Source organism: Leucoraja erinacea, chromosome 5 (assembly GCF_028641065.1).
Source record: "Leucoraja erinacea ecotype New England chromosome 5, Leri_hhj_1, whole genome shotgun sequence".
Taxonomy (NCBI): domain Eukaryota; kingdom Metazoa; phylum Chordata; class Chondrichthyes; order Rajiformes; family Rajidae; genus Leucoraja; species Leucoraja erinaceus.
In genome coordinates, this window is record NC_073381.1 from 79,084,914 (window position 1) to 79,106,608 (window position 21,695).

The window sequence follows — 21,695 nt, forward strand, 5'->3', positions numbered from 1 at the left end:
CACAACAACCTGAAGCCACTTAGATAATGTGTTATAGGCTTAAGTTACATCAGTATAGAATTGACCAAACTTGTTTACATTTTTTTTTCTTTTAAGTACAGTTAAGCATGTTGGCTGCGTAGTTCACCCCATCATGGATTTCTACTGTGAGAAGGTGACCCAACCCCAGCCAATGTGGGTGGTAGTGTCATTGGTTGTAAAATCAGTCAAGCACGATGTTGCATGATGACAGGAATAGCAGTGATTTATTCTTCTCAGTGGAAAACCTGTTTTGCACAAAATGATACTTGACTTGCCCTCAGCTAGAATTACATTCCAAAGCTCTATGCTGGAGATTAAATGATATTCAATCATCTTCTCATGTGATAGTGTGAACTAATCAATCACCTCCCAAAGTTAATATATGCTTAAAATAGCAATGAAAAACATTCTCCTGACATTAAAAATAAGTCACCTAGAACAGTGTGTATTTGCCTAACTTTAAACAAGGCAATATGTCACAAGCAGATTGCCAGACCTAGTCTGTACAGTATAACAAAGACGAGAAGCAATGGCTCAAGAATACTCATGCTCTTGAATCTGATCATAAAATTGGTTGTTGCTAATTTTAACCATTTAAAAGTTTTGATTATAAAAAAAGCTGATGTTGCTACTTTCATCTCAGGTTCATAAGTGATATTAGGCCATTTGGCCCATCAAGTCTACTCTGCCATTCAAATCATGGCTGATCTATCTTTCTCTCTCTCAACCCCATTCTCCTGTCTTCTCCCCATAGCCCTGGACACCTGTACGAATCAAATAGGTTGTCAGTCCTTTGTTTGCTATCTTATTACAATCAGGAGATAACATGATTTCCATCTCCATGCTCTGTTTGATTTACAGCATAGAAACAGGCCCTTTGGCTCGCTGAGTCCACGCCAACTATTGATTACCTGTCTGAATGTCCCAAGGCATCCATTAAAATAATTATGGAAAAAGCTGAATTATGAATGTGGAATAAATGCCAAAAAGTACTGTTAGGATACATGCCCTGGTACATAGTGTACACAGCTCGCATTCAGCTCGACCTGTCTAATGTTTTCTCCATTGCACCTTCCCAACCTCTCCCTTGACTGTTACTTCAAAATGTTAAGGATTGTGAATCTGATGGAAACAAGTTAATTAATTTCCTTGCAAATTAAAAAGTAAATCAAAACAATGCACAAAAGATCAAAATTTCATACACAGTTAAAACTAAATCTACATTTCATAATGTAGTAACATTTTTTTGTTGCTGTTTGCAAGTTTTGGTTACTCAATTTCTTTTCTGAACATCAGTTAGTTGCAAGCAATCCAATTTTGCTTAAAGATTTATTTTCCACATCATCCAAAAACAAATTGACATTTAAAAACCCTACCATAGCAGATCCTTCCCAGTGACTTGTATGACCACATTATATACCACAACCATTTTCACATAGTGATCCACTGAATTTGGAGCACAGAAATTCTGATTTAATTTGCTACTCATTATATACAAACATAAAAGGCATTTACAAATCCAGTTCCAAATATCATTCACTCTCCAATGACAAACAGCAGACTTATCATTAGTGCATGGAATCTGTACTTAGATTGCCTGAGGCTATGGTTCAAATGTAACCATCACACTCTTAATTTCAAACTACATTCAAAATCATGGTTTAAAATATTTTACAACAGTGCCTATTCAATGTCTTGTTTGCTATAAAAGGCTCAAATATTCATAAAAGCAGAGATTACCATCTACACCAAACCACAACTATATATTAGCACGTACAAGGAGGTCATGCTCAGCAGGTCTGTTGTTACTGCACTGCTGAAGGCACAAAGAGTCTGACCAAAGGTTACATTCCAAGAAGTAAAGGACAGTTTAATGGGGGGGGGGAGGGGGAGAGGGGGAGAAAGGCCCAGAAGAATTTGAATTTTGAACTGAAGTACAAAAGTATTTTTAAAGCAAGTGGGAGAATCACTGATCCAAATGATCATCTAAAAAGACTAAGAGCATACATCATCATCTGTTTCACTAAAGCAATGTGAAAAACAGGGGAAAACCTGGGGGATGGTCCTCGGTCTAAACCGAGGTGAACAGAGAAATGTTAATTCATGACAACATTGTATGATCACCAAAACCATGTGTTCAAGGAAAGAGAACAAAAAAAATGACATCTATAGTTGTTTTTTACATGGTCTGATTCATATAATTCTAGGCTGACTTTTTTTTTTTAAATACAAGGGCAACATTAAAAAGCATTTTACTGCCTTCTGATCCAAAATATTAAAATTAGAACTTTCATTCAATTTGAGGTACCTACTTCAGAAATGTTATAATTTATCTAGAATATTAAAAAAGCTTAAGTACAGGTCTGGGAGGGAATGCACTCCATTAAACAAAGAGCAGGGTGTTACTCGCTGCGGGTTAAATTTGTATCTTTAATAATGTGAAGAGGTTCTAAATGGAAACCATGCATTTAGCCATGTGGGAGAGCTTTGTATCAAGAGCAACAGAAATTAAAAACCCATTAACAGAACTTCCTTAAATAAAGTTCTCAGAAGGGTGGGAAGAATTGCAACAGAAATAATTATTATGGATTGATAATCTCCCATCAAATTACAAATCAAACATATGCAATTTATACCAACCTTTTCTAAACCAAGAAAGTCTGAGAAACATAATTTGAAATATTATGTACAATTATAGGGCTATACAAAAGATATGTCAATGTAGAAATAAGGAACTGCAGGTGCTGGTTTATAGAGTAACTCAGCATGTTAGGCAGCATTCTTGAAGAATATGGATAGGTGACGTTTCGGTTTAGGTCCCTTCTTCAGTCAGAAATATATCCGCTTTATCCTGACATTAACCATTTGTTTAAGGCACAAACCCATCACATCAATCCAAACTTTGAGCGAGCAACCCTAACATACACAAGCAGAACTGCTCATTTAGTGCAACTGTTACATAGCAGGCTCACTGAAAACAGGCTTGAACTCTGACACCTAGCCAAGTTTTGGTTTATATCTAATTGGATAACATGGCTAAAATGATCTATAGACATGTCCTGTAGGGAATACAAACTAACTACATACTAACTTTTCCCACTACAATAAATGTCTTCTTTCCACCTGTCACAGACATTAAATCCTGTTCCTTCATTGCAGGAATTGTCCATAATACACTAGATCCACATACATCTCACTCAAAAAGGACCATCAGTCATAAGCGAGGATTCTTAATGCCAGCATTTCCCTATCATTTGAAATGCACTACCACCTCCATGCTGGTCCTTTTGAGTGAAACACAGAAGTAGCATTGAGGCAACATTCTTTCTGAAACATGAAACTACCAATTCAAATAATCTTTTTTTCTTTATGGGATAGAGGGAAGGTAATATTTAGTCATTAACCTAATTTAGAAAGACCACACCTATGACTACACTGCTAGTTCCCATGACAGTAGGAGACTTAAAATATTAATTTTGGGGGAGATTCTCAAAACTAGACATTCTATTGATTCAAGAGAAAAGAGGCTCTCAGGATGTACAGTTGAGGAACTTATCTGAAAACAACTAGCGACAGAAGTACAGGACAATTGAGACATTGTTTTGTTCAGATTTTCTTTGAGAAACATTGAGTTACCTCGGGTTACGCATAAGCTGAAGCATAATAAAATGCATACCTGTCCATAGGTGGAACAGGTTTGTCAGGCTAAATGGGGCTTTGCAGATGGGACATGTTGGGCGGGGGCTGCTTGGGCGGAAAGGCCAGTTTCCACGCTGCATAACTATGGTAGTTTAAATTGAAACTACCATAGACAGTGGCTCCATACACTGTCAAGATTAATTTGACAAGTGGGTCATCCTGTTTCCAAATGCAAAGTGGCCAGCTCAAAATATTAAAATGTATACCAACGTAAGAATTTGCTTGGAGAACACAGTTGGAGGCACCAACAAAGGAAATAAAATGAGCACGCCGAAAAAAATTAAATGAATCTGACAGGCAACTTATAAAGTTTATATATTGCTGGAAAGGCAAAATGAAACTGTTTAAATTGTTTAAAAAAAAACTAGTTTGATAAATAAGTTATGGATATTCCTATATTGGCACCAAAGTCATTCGTTCACCAAGGAGATACAGTGAAAACGCATCAAACAATCAATAACATTGGGGAAGTTATTTATATAACTAGTGATTTCCCCCAACAGCCTAGTTGGGAAAAGTTCTGAGAGTCAGATTTTTCAAGTCCTTTGCTGAGTGAGGTGCTCAGTGGTCACACATTATTCACCAGCGGCTCTTTGTGCTTCTCCACTTCACTCTGCACAAAGGTACTTGTATTTTGCTTCGGCAATCCATAATAGTATATTGAAACGCAGACGAGAATAGTCCCAGCTACAAAGTTGAGAGCTGAAATTAAACAAAAGAAAATAATGTACTATGGCCAGAACAGAAAGAAATTGTCATCTAACATTTACTAATACAGAATAGGACAATATGAAATCCTTGATGTATTTTTTTTTTAAAGCAACGTTCTCCAATTTATAGAAACAAAGAACTATATAAAAGGTATATAAACGACACAAGGTGCTAAATTAACTCAGCGGGTCAGGAAACATCTCTGGAGAACATGGATAGGTGATGTTTAAGGTTCAGACCCTTCTTCAGATTAAAGAAGTCTGTAAAAAGGGTCTCAACTTAAAACGCCACCTTTCCATATTCTCTGGAGATGTTGACCGACTCGCTGGGTTACTCCAGCACTTTGCATCTATTATTCTGCAATTTCTCTTGCTTCACAGTCCCCAACATCTTGGTATATGCTGATTGATATCTACTTTATTACAGAACCACACCATGGCGAGGCTGCATCCAATAAAACAGAATCCTATTCGCTCAGGAGACTTGGCATCATTGAAAAAAAACTGGCACGAGAAACTTCTTACTTACTTAACTGCAAGCCAAACAGCAAAACTGATGCTGCTGTGGAAATAACAATTGCTGCTGCTGCTGAAAATCCTTTCATGATGTTATCGGTGTATTTCACGACAACAGAAGTATACAACCCGCCAAGACTTGCTAATACTGTGGAGATGGAAGAACAGTGATACAACGTTATATAGTTCACTGGAAGAATTGATGCACTCGTTAAACAATTTTTAAAAAGATTAAGTCAAGATTGTGGGCAACACTGGCACTCACAATCCATACCCCGATGCCCCGTGAAGATGATTGGAAGAGTGTTGTAGAACCACTCGTGATCCTAGCACTGAAGCGCTTTCCTAATAATGTTAGCCAGGTCATGGCACCATTTTTTTTTTTTTAGCCCAACCAACAACTAATGCAAGGGTTAAATTTCCAAAACCGAGTGTGACTTGAACTTGTCAGATCATCACCTGACATATCTTGCTTCACATTGTCAATTATGGTCAAGGTCGTGAAACGGGAGGATAACCAAGTTTAGTACAGTGTACTCGACATGTAATGCATACGTTGGCACACTGCTAGAGGGAGACGTATAAAGAATCGAGTGTTTTATTCTCGTATGTCCCAGATAGAACAAAGAAATTCTTACTTGCAGAATTTCATTGTTCTATCTGGAACATAAGACAACAAAACACTGTATACAGGGAACAAATCAGGAGGATGGCCAAGCTGCAAGTTAGATTCAGTCATTCCATTCATTTATGCTGTACACCCAAGCCAGCCAATAAATTGATGCAATTATAGATCAATGTGGTTTTATTGGACCAAACCATCTTCTGTCTGGCCTTCTGCCACACTCGATGTTGACAGCAACCAGCCACCCTCACTAACATGGTCCTAACAGACCCAGCAGTGCAGACTTAGGCACTCCAGCTAACTTCCAACTACTGCATTTCAATGTGCAGATGTAGGAGTCAGAAGCAAGGTGAAGAGGGTGGTTGACTACTTTCAGAGATCTGTGAAACCACTGGCTAAATGTGAGCAGCATCCAGCTCAAAGGAAAAATAACTTGCATCTGACTAGTGCTGTGCAGTGGTTGCATATCTGTTCCGGGCAGGGAGGAGAGATGCAGGTAGACAGTAAAAAGTCAGATTTGATTAAGCATTTAAAATTTGATTTATAACCTCCACTTGATAACAGGGTGCACAGGTTATAATGCACTATGTTTTGTTCCAGGAGCTCCCACTGATGTCTCTCAATTCTAGTGGCAAGTCTCAACTTTTGGGAAGGATGCCTAGCCTCCTGATTATTACTCAGATAATGTTGACCCCATAAAATGAGCATGACTTTAGAAAAACACTGATTCAACTGAAATGCAAAATTTAATGTTCCAATATACATGCCAAAATCCTCTGCTTGCTCAACGTTGAAAACTCTATTTGCATTTAAAAACTGTACCATGTGTTGCTGTATCCCATTTTCAGTGTTAGGAAGATTCTCTAGGTTTGCTTTTCAAAATGGAAGATTGGAAATTATATTTAATTTCTGATCTAGTTTTAAATTCTAAATCTACATAATGTGGCTCAAGAGTCATAAAAGACCATGTACAAAAGCTTGTCATTGGTTTTGGTTGTACGGAGGAAAGTTGATATAAAAATAATCACTCCCTCTTCTCCCCTCGGGCAAAAGGTATAGAAGTGTGAAAACACACACTCCAGATTTAGGGACCGTTTCATCCCAGTTATTATCAGGCAACTGAACCATCCTACGAACAATTAGAGAGTGGTCCTGAACTATCTACCTCATTGGTGACTCTCAGACTATCTTTGATCGGACTTTATCTTGTACTAAACGTTATTCCCTTTATCATGTATCTGAACACTGTGGATGGCTGAATTGTAATCATGTATTGTCTTTCCGCTGACTGGTTAGCTTGCAACAAAAGCTTTTCTGTACCTCAGTACACATGACAATAAACTAAGAGGGAATGCAAGAGAGCTTCAGACAAAAGTCACCTTTCAAAAAGGACACCAAAAGAGACTACCTAAAGTTTGCTCAGTGAAATCCCATTTTCTTACTGGGATAAATTAAGACTGCTTTGTGGTTCTTAATGTTGTCATTCACATAATTAATAATGCAATAGAATACCTACTGTACATCCACCCATTATGAAAGTCATTGTACTCACATATAACAATCCAAACCCAGTGGGTGTATCCAAAGAAAAAGCCTTTCTCCAGAACTTGGGCACCATCATTCAAATAAACTCCAAACGCAGTGATCACAATGCCAGAAATATACATCTGTATGTTACGGATCCACAGAGAGGTGTCAGAGGCTTTCAGAACCTTCTCAAAATAAACACCTAAAATTGGAATAAAATGTAAAAACATTAAAAGCTTATGTTACAAGATTAATTTGTTCAAACAACACCTAAAACTAAACGCTCTCAATGTGGAGTTAGAAGGTTAATATTCTTGCCTCGGGAAATAAGCATATAATAAGATTAATATGGCTCTTAATGCCCTACTATTTAGGAAACCTTTCTTTTAGTAATTGTTTGTAATATTCTGTAAAAACGATCTAGCATTGAACACTTCCAGTGCTGTTTTAAATCTCTATTATGCTGAAGACTTATTGTAAATTCCTGTTCTTCGCATATCTTCAGCCTAGTAGAGCCTCCATATTTTGGGAGTGGTTGATTTGGCCCCAGCTAGTTCTGCAAAAATAGATTCATACAAGTTCTCATGCTCGTTTACATCCCTAGGCACCTCCTACAAGAAATAGTATACCTGCCTATTTACACAAGGCTCTGAACCACTAACAGAGTATTTCATTGCACTACACAATCGGTATCTGTTATAGTTAGCTATCTTGGCCAAGCTTGACAACTAAACACCTGTTATTGAATACTTAATTACACACATCATTAAACTACTTCCAGATTTTCGTGACACCTGCAGGCACAGGACAGATTAGCATTATTTTAGGCAAAACAGCATATTCTACCCCCGTGAATAGGGTGCAGAGGCCAAATTGTTGACCTGTTTAAAATAGCAGATGAGACAACAGGGAACAGCGATACAGAACAGGTACTCCAAATTTGCAACATCTGACCAGCGGCAAACAGATCAAATTCCCCGTTTCCAAAATTGAATCAAAAGATAGAAGGTGCCACAAGAAATGTAAATGGATGCACTAAAGTTTAAACTGAGAGAAGATGAGAGAAATACAAACTAACACCAATGAAAAATCATTCATAAATTCACCCTTCAAATAATGAAGTTAAATGCATTAGACATCCACAGAAATGTAGTTATTTTTTTAAACGAAAATTCAGAGTTCAATGGTGTTTATAACTGAGAGGGCTTAAGTTGTTACTCTCCAGCTATGCCAGACATAACTGGAGCACAACAGTAGACTTGTCAGTGCAACCAATAGCATTGAAAAGAGTGCAATTGACTGGCACCTAGTGATATGGTTTTGATTAAATGGAAAAACTGAACATAGGGTGGTATTGCCCAGATACCAGTCTGAAGAAGAGTCTTGACCCAAAACATCACCTATTCCTTCTCTCCAGAGCTGCTATCTGACCCACTGAGTTAATCCAGCTTTTTTTTGTCTATCTTTGGTATTGCCCAGAGGTTAGACGCTTTCAAGATATTGAAAAATCTTAAATGATAGTAGAATTACTCAGCCATTCAATCATGGCTGGTCTATCTCCCTCCTAACTCCAATGGTAGAAGTTAGAGACACTAGTTTGCTAGTTTGTTTTAAGCTCTTAATACAAATAACTAAATGACCCACAACTGCTTTCACAAGCACTATTCCAAATGGTGAACTAACATTGTAATACAATATGCAACTATCTTAGCATCTAATGGGAAGGTGCTATTAAATATCAGTTTATATCTTACCAGCAAATCCAGAACACAATACTGCAATGGCTATGGCAACAAATCCCAAAACTGGATTCTGTGTAACCTGCAATATCAGAGTATTAATGCTGTAAAGACAGGCACTCTTAGGGTATGAGAATAATGCAGTGCTACTTTGTGGATCAGATGAGCAATACACAGCTAGGTGTCCTTGAGACTCTTGAAAGGCACCCATAAATAAAATTTATTATTATTATTATTATTAGTATGTCAAGCAAAATTTGTACGTGTGTGCCCAGCAAGTTCTTTTTTAATTGAGAAAAAGCATCTTCACAAATTATATTGTTTATTTCCTCACGACCTTTTTGTTTAGTTTAGAGATACAATGTGGAAGCAAGCCCTTAGGCCCACGCCGACCAGCCATTATCCATACACTGACGGGTCTTGACCTGAAACGTCACGCATTCCTTCCCTCCAGAGATGCTGCCTGTCCCGCTGAGTTACTCCAGCATTACCCATACACTAGTTCCATCCTACACACTAGGGACAATTTGCAGAACAATTGACCTATGTCTTTGGAATGTGAAGGAAATCGGAGCACCCAGAGAAAGCCCATGCGGTCACAGGGAGAATGTACAAACTCCTTACAGACAGCACCCGTAGTCAGGATTGAACTCGGGTCTCTGAAGCTTTAAGGCAGCAACTCTACCGCTGCGCCACTCTGTCTAACAAGTGAAAACATTGTATGTTATTGAAATCACACAGAGGTTGCAAACATCACTGAAAAGTTGCATTTATTTTTATTGCTATTGCTAATTGCTCTTGAACCGAGGAGGAAGAGTCAACCAGTCCTGAATGGTGTAGAAGCCAGACCATAGCTTATTTTGAACAGACTCAATCTGCATCAATTCAACTTGGTGTATCTCAATACAAAATAAATACATATTCTACCCATATCCATATTGTGGTTCATTTTATTTGACTTTGTGTAGGATCCAAAACATTACCTGGCCTTGTTCTCCAGAGATGCTGCCTATCCCACTGAGTTACTGCAGTGCTTTGTGTCTTTACTTGGCTTAAAGTTGGATTTCAAATTGCCCTCCAGCATTTCCGACCACTTTGCTATTAAACTAGTTTGCAGCATTCCATGCCGAAGCCTCGATCCATGGTTTGTTGGTCTGTTCTCTTCTGCTTATAGAGAAATCCCCGGAATTCTTATATATGCTCAATACCAACTGTGTTCCAATATGAGTGCTTAAATCTATATTAATTACCAAGATGTCAACAATTCAGTCTCAAATTGTCATGCAAATACTATTTTAAACACTTTTTAAATATGTGGGGGGAGGGCGAGGGGGTTAGACACAGAAAATGTGCCAGAAAGTGACAAAAGTAGTGCCTCTGCTTCTTTAAGTGCAATGGCTTTGGCTATACAGCATGGAAACAGGCCCTTCGGCCCAACTCGTCCGTGTTGGTCGACCAAGATGCCCGTTTACCCTTGTTTGGCCCATATCCCTCAAAACCTTTCATATCCATGTATCATTCAAAATGTCTTTTAAATATTGTTCTTGTACCTTCCTCTAGCAGCCCATTCCATATACCTATCCCTGTGAAAAAGTTGCCCATCGGATTCCTATTAAATCTTTGCCCTCTCACTTATGCTCTCTAGTTCACGATTCCCCTACCCTGGGTAAAAGATTCACCTTATCTACTCACTTAATGGTTTTCTATGCCTCTTTCAAATCATCCTACAGCCTCATGCTCTCCAAGGAATAAAGTCCCAGCATGCACAGTCTCCCCCTCTGGCTCAGGCCCCTGATTCCTGGCAACATCCTCTTAAATCTTCTGTTTCCTTTTCAGCTTAATAGCATCATTCCTGTAGCAGGGTGACCAAAAGTGAACGCAATACTCCCCCAAGTGCTGCCTCACCAACGTCTTGTACAGTCAAGTTAGATTTCTACGAGAATCACAACCTTTTCCAGAATCCCACTATGGTTCTTCATACGAGCCTGCCAGGCACGAGATTAAATTGTACAGAAAGTGCAACACAAGCAAGGTCGTTCAGCTCAGCCAGGCCGTGCCACCTTCACCCACGTCATCTCCCAAACCACAGTCCCTCACCTGAACCTTTGTAGTTTCCATAGGCTTCCACTGGACCAATGTTACTCCTGCACAAAGCATAAATACAGAAAGCCATTGCAGTTTGTTTAGAGAACGATTCAGCATAAAGACTGTACAGAGTGCTGTGCTTGGAATCTTTAGTTGATAGGTCACCTGAAAAAAAAAAAGTTAAAAACAGAAGCTTTACATTTCCAATGATTTATAGTCAGTCACACAGCGCAGTGACAGCCACCTCCACCAAACTCATGCCAATCAAGATGCCCCATCTAAGCCTGCCTACTTTAAAAATCTCTGTCGAATCCTTTGATCAAATGACTTATTACAGCAAAATGAGTCTTTGGTACATTTCACCTCTGAAATAACTATTTACCGAGCCACATTATGCTGTTCTTCCTCATAATTTTTTTATCTTTTAATTATTAAACAGTAATAAACGAATCACATTTACCTGCATTTGACCCAATAGTCAATAGGTGCAGGAGGAGGCCATTTGGCCCTTCGAGCCAGCACCGCCATTCAATGTGATCATGGCTGCTCATCCCTAATCAGTAACCCGTTCCTGCCTTCTCCCTATATCCCCTGACTCTGCTATTTTTAAGAGCCCCATCTAGCTCTCTTGAAAGCATCCAGAGAACCAGCCTCCACCGCCCTCCGAGGCAGAGAATTCCACAGACTCACCACTCTCTGTGAGAAAAAGTGTTTCCTTGTCTCCGTTCTAAATGGCTTACTCCTTACTCTTAAACTGTGGCCCCTGTTTCTGGACTCCCCCAACATCGGGAACATGTTTCCTGCCTCGAGCGTGTCCAAACCCTTAACAATCTTATATGTTTCAATGAGATTCCCTCTCATCCTTCTAAACTGCAGAGTGTACAAGCCCAGCTGCTCCATTCTCCCAGCATACGACAGTCCCGCCATCCCGGGAATTAACCTTGTAAACCTACGCTGCACTCCCTCAATAGCAAGAATGTCCTTCCTCAAATTAGGGGACCAAAACTGCACACAGTACTCCAGGTGTGGTCTCACTAGAGCTCTGTACAACTACAGTAGGACTTCTTTACTCCTATATTCAATTTCTCTTGTTACAAAGGTCAACATGCCATTCGCTTTCTTACCCATACCCCTCTCAAACTTTCCTATCCATGTGTCTTTTAAATGTTGTTTATAGTACCTGCCTAAACTACCTCCTCTGGCAGCTCATTCCATATACCTACCCCCCCCCCCCCCCCCCCCCCCCCCCTTTGAGCAAACTATTTGTTTCTCAGGTTCCCATTAAATATTGACCCTCTCAACTTAAACCTATGTCTCTGGTTTTAGATTCCCCTACCCTAGGGTAAAGACTGGATTCACCCAGTCAACTCCCCTCGTGATTTTATACACCTCTTAGATCAACCCTAGCCTCATGTACTCCATGGAATAAAGTCCTAGCCTGCCGAACCTGTCCCTACAGCTCAGGCCCTCGAGTTCTGGCAACATCATCGTAAATATTCTCTGTACTCTTTCTTTCCAGTTTAATGACATCCTTCCTCTAATAGGGTGACCAAAACTGAACACACCATTCCAATTTTCTTGTACAATGTGCAGAACTACTTGAACAGTTAGTAACAATGCTAAGAATGACATTTAAGCATTGTGTCAAACTGTGAACAATGCTTATTATTTCGACCTCACAATGTCAATATCTCTATTCTTCACTAGTCCTTTTACATGTTCACATCCTAAGCCAAGATGTCAAGACACAAGAAACTGCTGATGCTGGAATCATGAAAACACACAAAGAGCTAGAGGAATTCTGCAGGTCAAGCAGCATCAGTGTAGGGCACAAATAGATGTTGTTTCAGGAAAGGTCACGACCAGAACGTTACCTATCTAGTTCCCTCCACAGATGCTGCTCGACCCACTGAGTTTATTCAACACTTCATGTTTTGCCCAAACCAAGATCTAACCACTTCACTGAGTTTAGCCTCTCAATCATCTACCTTTGACACCTGCTGAAACCCCAAGCTCTCATTAAACCTTTCTGCCAGTTTCCTACTAAAATTCTCTTTCACAGTCCTTTGATCATCTGACTTAATATTACAACAGAATAGGCCAGTTCGATACATTGCACTTCTGAAAGAACTAATAATAAACAATTTAAAACAATTAAAGTGTAAAACCTACATCATCCAACCCCACAAGATAAAATGCAAATCCTTTGACTTTTGGATCCGAGTATTCCAGGTACTTCTTACCTGATACACTGCTGCGTCCAAGTTACTAAGCGCCACAAAGGCCATATTGTTTTGAACAGCATACACCACAGATGGAATACTGAGTTTCAGCATTTCTTTGGGACTCCTGAGAATGTGTTCATACAATGTTGACAGCGTGCCCCGCAAACTGCCCACGTCCCTTAGGAAGAAAGAAGCAAGGTAATAAAGTGTGTTATATCAATAATCAAAAAGATGCATATTGAAACTTTCATGCCCAATCCCTAAAGATCCGGATTAACTTCTCTTTCTTTTTCCAGAGTCTAATTAGACAAAAGTCTCATGGCAATGAAGGAAGTACGGGCATTTACACAGTTTGAATAGTACACGCAGTATATCGGCACCATGCTGAAACTATAATGATATCATTTGATTAAATAGAGTCAGAATCATACTGCACGGAAACAGGTCAATGGCCCCTCACCCGCAGACTAAGACACCCCATCTAAGCTAGTCCTCTGTGCATTTGGAATTTTGGGCATCATATCTGAGGAAGGATGTGGATGTTTGCAAGTCATTATTAAATATTGTGGAAAGTACGAGGTATTAAGACTGCACACATACCTTGTTAACATACCTAGACTCAAAATTAATTTGAGGACTTCAGTGATGCAAACAGCTGTGGTTGCAAAGTACATCTCCGTTAAGACTGTTCTTGTGTATCGCAACACCACAATGTATGTGGCGGCCACAACCGTCATTACCGTCAGACAGTACAACTTAAACAGCAAGCTGACATTCTCTGCAAGATAAAAGAGACCTTACAAAGTCATTTCTAGAACAGTAAAAAAATGTGGATCTTAAGTACAGCTCAGCACTAACTTGTTAAACACCAAGTTTTGACGTCTTCAGTTCCATTGCCATAGTGCTGAAAAAAGCCTTTCAGCCCAACTCGACCAACATGTCCCATCTACACTAGTCCGACTTACCTGTGTTTAGCCCATATCCCTCTAAATCTATCCTATCCATATACCTGTACCTGTTTAATTGCTTCTTAAACATTTGCAATAGTCCCTGCCTCAACTACCTTTTTGGAACTAGATAACTTTTGTTTACTTTGGGTTTTGGTTAAAATGTACTAGTTGTTCTCAATGTTCTAATCCCAATCCTTTAGCTCATTGGAACTAAAGCCAACGCTATGCAAGCCTCTGTGCCAGGAGGCCTCAAAGGAGATGTGTGATGTGATAATATGGCACTGGCTCAGCAAAATGGGCACTAGTACTGGAAATGGAACAATGAAGTAAATGCAGCCAAATTATTTAGAAACTTTGTCCAAATTACTGTCATAATCTGCCACCAATTACAGTTAAGTCTCTTGCTACAAACCATACATGGATTACAATGCTCAGCACAAAATGAGTCAGCTAGTAGTGATAGCCAGTCATATAATATTGATTTATTACTGTCACATGTACCAAGAGTGAATGTTTTGCAAATTTTGTAAGAAATTTGGCTATTGTCTATCATACCACACACAAGCACATTAGGGAGTCCAAAAGAGAAAATAAACAAGAATGTTTTTTAAACAAGCTACAGAGAAAGTCCAGATTTGTTTAAAGTGCAAAGACCACATAGGACAGATTGGAAGATTCGGGAAAATGGAGGCACAAGCTTCAAATTTGAGGTAACAGAGACATATAACTGCATTAAGCTGCAATGGCATCTTTCCTATGGCAGCAGGCTGACCAAAACTGAACACAACACTCCAAATACAACCGTACTAATGTCTTGTACAACTGTAACGATGTCTCAACATCTATACTCAATTCCCTGACTGATAAAGGCCAAGTGCCGGTGCCAAAAGCCTTCTTCACCATACCCATCTGCCTGCAATACCACTTGTACTCCTCGATCCCTCTGCTCTGCAAAACTCCCCAGGCCCTACCCCAACCTACCAATGAAGGTTCTGCCCTAGTTTGACTGCCGGCAATGCAACAATTCACACTTATCCGACTTAAACTCTTTAGCCTTTCCGCGGGCCACTTGCCCCGATGATCAAAATTCTGCTGTAATTCTTGATAACCATCTTCACTGTCTAAGATACTGCTTAAATGAATATTATCTGCAAACTTAATAATCATACCTTGTACATTCTCATCTAAATTGTTGATATAGACGACAAACACAAATTGGCCCAGCACCGAACCCCAAGGCACACTAGTCACAGACTTCCAGTCCAATAAACAACCTTCCATAAACACCCCCTGTTTCCTTCCATGAAGCCAATCGTGTATCCAGTTAGCTAACTCTCCTTGGATCCCTTTAATCAAGCCTTACAGAGAAGCCTACCTTTCAGAACCTTGCTAAAGGCCTTGATGAATATCCAGATAGACGATATCTGCAGGTCTGTCTCAACCACCTTCTTGGCCATTTCTTCAAAAAACTCTTAACTCATGAGACATGGTCTCTGATGCACAAAATCATGCTGACTATCTCTAATCAACCCAACCTTAAACCTTAGTATAAAGCATTCTATGCCATCGCCGATGAATTGTTTGTTCTGTATTCCTCCTAATTTTATAGACTCCCGAGAATGGAAGGCATTGGAAATTGAATTCGCAACACCAAATTCACCACTCTCTGACTAAAGAAATCCTTTCAGAATAAAAGGATGTACATTTCGAAGAGATGAGGAATTTTTTTAGTCAGAGGATATGTTAAGGCGCAGATTGACAGATTCTTGATTAATAAAGGGCCTGTCCCACTGTACGAGGTAATTCAAGAGTTCTCCCGATTTTTCCTCCGATTCGAACTCGGAGAATGTCCGTAGCGGGTCCGTAGGAGTTCGTGGATGTCTCGTAGGGGCTTGTACGAGTAAAAAGTAACAATTATTTTTCATCGCGAGTATTTTTTAACTCGTGGACATTTTTCACAACGTTGAAAAAACGTCATGAGTTTACCGGATTTCCTAAGTACTTACCGTTAGTATTACGAGCTGCTACGAGACATCCACAAAACTCCTACGGACCTGCTACGGACATTCTCAATTGCAACAAACTATTTTTGCCTCTGTACGCCACAATTTGAGATTTGTAATAGAAAAAAAATCACATGTGGTTAAAGTGCATATTGTCAGATTTTAATAAAGGCAATTTTTATATATTTTAGTATCACCATGTAGAAATCACAGAAGCCCCCCCCCCTCCTCCCCATTTCAGGGCACCATAATGTTTGGGACACAGCAATGTCATATCAATGAAAGTAGTCAAGTGTGGGTTTTTTTTTGGATATCCTTTGCATGCAATGACTGCTTGAAGTCTGCGACTCATGGACATCACCAGTTGCTGGGTGTCTTCTCTGATGATGCTCTGCCAGGTCTGTATTGCAGCCATCTTTAGGTTATGCTTGTTTTGGGGGCTAGTTCCCTTCAGTTTTCTCTTCAGCATATAAAAGGCATGCTCAATTGGGTTCAGATTTTCGAGTGGTGGCGCCATTGAGTGTGGCTGCCTAGCCTGCAGCTAGCCTGCAGCTGTGTGTCCTTTTAATCGTTTTGTTATTTTTAGTCTGTTTTAAAGTTTGTTTCTGGAGATCTTTTAGTCTTTTTTATGTGGGGGAGGGGGAAGCTGTTTTCTTGGTCACTTCCTGGTCGAGGATGCGACAATTCTCCGAGCCGCATCTTTGCCCCCCTCCTCACGGCCTACCACCTGGATTGGAGCGGCCTTTCCTGCCGGAGACCGGCCAGAGCCTCAGCTTCAGCAGCGGCGGCGCAGCACTGGATTCCATCGCGATGCGAGCGATGTCTTATCAGGGTCGCCGTGTTGGAGCTCCAGAGTGCTGGGACTGCTGACTTTGACACCGTGGAGCTGTGGTCTGCAGAGCTTCCAGCCGCTGGCGGTGCTGACATTCCAGCCGCGGGCGGCGCTGGTGCTGACTGTAACATCGCGGAGCCCTGGGATCTCTCGCCGAGGTCGCCAGCATTGAATTTCCGCCCAGCTCGGCCTGTGGACTTCGGATGCCGCAGTCTCCGGTAGGAAGCGGCCGATTTGGAGGTTCCGGGCCGTTGAGTGTTAGAGGGCCTGAAACATCGGGCCCGTAGCGGCGACTGCGGAGGCCTCAATAGGCCCCGACCACGGGTGAACTGAGGAAGAGGACTGAACTTTGGTGCCTTCCCTCACAGTAGGAAACGTTGATTCTGCTGTGGGGGAGATGTTTTTTATGTTTTATGGTAAATTCTAAAGGGTTGTGTTTATCTTATTTGTGGACTGCATGGTAACTCAAATTTTACTGCACCAATTGGTTTATGAGACAATAAATGTCCTTTGTCCTTTAAAAAAAGATCGGGTGATTGACTCAGCCACTCAAGAATTGACCATTTTTAGCTTTGAAAAACTCCTTTGTTTTTTTAACAGTATGTTTGGGATCATTGTCTTGTTGTAGAATGAACTGCCGGCCAGTGAGTTTTGAGGCATTTGTTTGAACTTGAGCAGATAGGATGTGCCTTTACACTTCAGGAATTATTATGCTATCACCATCAGCAGTTGTATCATCAATGAAGATAAGTGAGCCAGTACCTTCAGCAGCCATACATGCCCAGGCCATAACACCCCCACTACTGTGTTTTACAGATGAGGTGGTATGCTTTAGATCTTGGTCAGTTCCTTCTCTCCTTCATACTTTGCTCTTGCCATCACTCTGATATGTTCATCTTCATCTCATTTGTCCACAAGACCTTTTTCCAGAACTGTGGTTCCACTTCTTAGCAAACTGTAACCCAGCCATCCTATTTTTGCAGCTAACCAGTGGTTTGCATCTTGCAGTGTAGCCTCTGTATTCCTGTTCATGAAGTCTCCTGTGGACAGTGGTCATTGACAAATCCACACCTGACTCTGGAAGAGTGTTTCGGATCTGTCGGACAGGTGTTTGGGGGGTTTTCTTTATTATGGAGAGAATTATACTTTCATCAGCTGCGGAGGTCTTCCTTGGCCTGCCAGTCCCATTGTGATTAGTAAGCTCACCAGTGCTCTCTTTCTTCTTAATGATGTTGATTTTGGTAAGCCTAAGGTTTGGCTGATGTCTCTAACAGTTTTATTCTTCTTCACCGGGGAGGAGGTGGGAGGTGAGACTATGTTTAAACACAGCTGTAATTTCTACATGGGGAAACCAAAATGAATAAAAATACCCTTAAATAAAATCGGACAATGTGCACTTTAACCACGTGATTTTTTTAAAAAAATTACAAATCTCAAATTGACGCAAATAAATAAATGATTCTTGTTTTGTACTTTTTTTTTAATGCTGAAGAAAGTTTATTTTGATCAAAACAGAAGCAGGCTAGGTATATTATTTCTTCAATTTAGGAAGAATGAGGTCATGAAACATATGCAATTTCTTCAGATTCAGCAGATAGGTGGAAATGTTTTCTTTGGCTAAGGTATGTCAGATTGAGGAGATAACGATCCAGGACAAAGATCACAGAATTTCTTCACAGAGGTGGTTAATTCATTGGAATTCTCTACCTCAGGTGGTTGTGGAGACCAAAGATCTTAGAGCACTGCCCTTTTTCACCACCCTTTTTCTGCTTTCCAGAGATCGTTCCCTCCGCAACTTCCTACCCAAACCACCCCCTCCCCAGGTACTCACCCCTGTAACAGCAGGAGATGCACCACCCGTCCCTTTACCTCCCCCTTCAACTCCATCCAAGGACCCCGACAGTCTTTTCAGGTGAGGCAGAGATTCACTTGCAACCTCCTCCAACCTCATCTACTGTATCTGCTGTTCCAGGTGTCAACTCCTCTACATCAGCGATGCCAAGCGCAGGCTCTGCGATCGTTTCACTGAACACCTCTGCTCAGTCCTTCTTAACCTACCGGTTGCTCAGAACTTTAACTCCCCCTAACACCCCAGCGGTATGAACATTGACTTCTCTAACTTCAAATAGCCCTTGCTTTCCCTCTCTCTCCATCCCCTTCCCAGTTCTCCCACTAGTCTTACTGTCCCTGACTACATTCTATCTCTGTCCCACACACTCCCCTGACATCAGTCTGAAGAAGGGTCTCGTCCCGAAACGTCACCCCTGTAACAGCAGGAGATGCACCACCCGTCTTCTCTCCAGAGATGCTGCCTGTCCCGCTGAGTTACTCCAGAGTTTTGTGTCTACCTTCGATTTAAACCAGCATCTGCAGTTCTTTCCGACTCATAGGTGTTAGACAATGTATAGGAACAACTTTTCTTATCCGAAGAAACTAAAAACCGTGCTCGGTACATTCCCAAAACAACACAACATCAAACCATTTGGGGATCTCGAACAACTACAAAAAAACACGGATTCCCTGGCCTACAGCAAGTGGCATCACATACCGGTATTCCACATTCAACAGTATCGTGCTTTCGGCAAGAAATCCCCCCCAAATAGGAAAACAAAATCTGCAATATTACCACATAGTTTGTGTTCACACTGCATTGAACCCCCCCTCCCTCCTCCTCCTTCACCTTAGCTTACTGGTTTTGTTTAACTTGAATGGTGTGGCTCGATATATACAACCCAAAGCTGTTTAATAAACGGTCACCGCTTTTAAGAATAAACTCAAATGCACTTTAGACAATCCCCCACATTAAAAAAGCAAACAAATCGAAACGAGTCGAGAGCAAAGGAAGGGGTGGGTACGAACCGGTAGCCATGGTCGCGCCGTGTAGACTCCACACCTGGGAAGGAGTGGGTGAGTGAGTGAGTGGGTGAGTGAGCGGGCGGGCGGTGCAGCGGCGCTCAGCTGAGTCTCGCGAGCGAGCGAGTGACGCGGGGCGGTGCAATGGAACGTCGGGGCGGAGGAGAAATAGAATTGTCCCGGGCCAATAACACGCGCGCGGCCAGCACGAGCACCGCCTTCCACTCTTCTGCTGCCGCTGCCGCCTTAATTCACAACCTGTGTAGAAAGGACACTGTACGTGCAATGATCCATGGAGATTTCTTTGTCACATATGCAACTGCATAGTGAAATTATTTTTTAATTTATTACACATACGGGCGCCGCCATTTTGGCGCTCTGTGTACTTCTCGCCCGGCATCTTTGTATCCGGGGCCACCTCCTGCAGCCCACCTGAAGGCGCTGGAGGCATTACCCCGGTTCACCCACCCTCCTACCGGCCCTTGCTCCCGGTGTCCGACTACTCCAGCTTCCTCCCTGTTACGCCATCCGACAAGTCGTCAAGCGGTTCCCCGATCCCGATCCCTATCCCGTCCACCGCCGAGCCTTTGGGTGCGGTCTCTCCGGATTTTTGCATGTGCAATAGTCCTTTATTGTCACTTGTATGGAGGTACAGTGAAATCGGATTCACTGTCCGCAGTCGGGGCGATTGAAGCTCCCGCGATCGAGGTGGTCGAAGCTCCTGCGGTTGGAGCTCCCGAAGCCGATCCCTAACAAATGGACCGCCACCTTCACGATGTGCAGGCGATACGATACAGAAAAAGTTGCATCTCCGTCGAGGGAAAATATAAAAAAAGTTTCCTCCAACTCCTAATACATAATACAAAACTAAAGATACACTAAAACACAATTAAAACAAGCAAAAAAGGAAAGGGACAAGACATGCTGTTGGCGAGGCTGCCACTTACAGTACCATGTAAGTGGCATATGGGCTATGGAAACCAGGATCAAGAGCTGTCAGATATATTTGGATAATATCAAGAACCTTTAGCCAAGCTGAAATGGAAGAAATCAGAAAAATAATTTTCCCTTTGAGTTATAGTAAAAACAAATTAATTTGACATACGCATCATTCATAAATTCTACTTCCATTCAATTGTGAAATTTCAAGACTAAATTTGTGTAAACGAAGCAGTTTGAACCACACAGATTGCATTTAGATTTTACATTCTTGTTGATATTTCTATAAAAGGGTTGTTGGAGATACCCATTAAAACCAGTAAATTCTTTTATTTCAAAAATGCACTTAATCATGAAGCCAGTGGGAAGAAGGGGACAGGCACAAAAAGCTGGAGTAACTCAGGGGGTCATGAGATTCCTCTGAAGAAAAAGAATAGGTGACATTTCGGGTCAAGACCCTTCTTCGGACCTTCATTTTAGTAAAGGGGATCTTTACTTTAATAAAACCGGCCACTCTACTGTCGGTTCAGAGATTCACAGTTATACAGCACAGAAATAGGTTCTTCAGCCCACTTGTCCATGCTTACCAAGATGTCTGTCTAAGATTATCCCATTTGCCTGCATTTGGCTCATAACTCTATACCTTTCCTATCCATACATTTGTCCAACTATCTCTGAAACATTATAATTGTATTTGCCTCCACCATCTTCTCTGGCAGCTTGTTCCATATACCAACCATCCTTTGTATAAAAACCTTTCCCCTCACATCCCCTTTAAACATTTCCCCTCTCAACTTAAACCTAGGCTCTTGAGTACATTAATGCCATCTTCTTGCTACCCTGCCCCCAAAACTCCTCACTTCTCTTTGCCATTGGAGTAACTGAATGCTAACCGCATATACTCTAATAAGGCTCAAAATCAGTTTAAGAGTGTTTACATTTACAATAGGCTGTTCTTAAACATTTTTCAT

The 21,695-nt window shown here is 41.0% G+C and overlaps 1 protein-coding gene across 1 annotated transcript; it reads right to left on the reverse strand.

Moving 5' to 3' along the window:
- Positions 1-226: 226 nt before the first annotated feature.
- slc35a1 (solute carrier family 35 member A1) lies at positions 227-19,948 on the reverse strand. The gene is made up of 8 exons (XM_055636053.1): positions 19,792-19,948; positions 13,748-13,925; positions 13,166-13,325; positions 10,935-11,087; positions 8,853-8,919; positions 7,124-7,300; positions 4,960-5,094; positions 227-4,422 (listed from the first exon to the last, which is right to left on the reverse strand). The coding sequence occupies exons 1-8, from the start codon at positions 19,799-19,801 to the stop codon at positions 4,289-4,291; spliced, it is 1,014 nt and encodes a 337-aa protein (XP_055492028.1). The 5' UTR covers positions 19,802-19,948; the 3' UTR covers positions 227-4,288.
- Positions 19,949-21,695: the final 1,747 nt, after the last annotated feature.

What these genes read in the sequence shown, in the direction of transcription:
- slc35a1 (XM_055636053.1), bottom strand. An exon ending in AGTCTAGGTATGTTAACAAG is followed by an intron (nt 13,326 to 13,747) that starts GTATGTGTGCAG and finishes TTTCTTCCTAAG; the next exon opens with GGACGTGGGCAGTTTGCGGG. An exon ending in GCTGTTTGGCTTGCAGTTAA is followed by an intron (nt 4,423 to 4,959) that starts GTAAGTAAGAAG and finishes GTTTAATTTCAG; the next exon opens with CTCTCAACTTTGTAGCTGGG.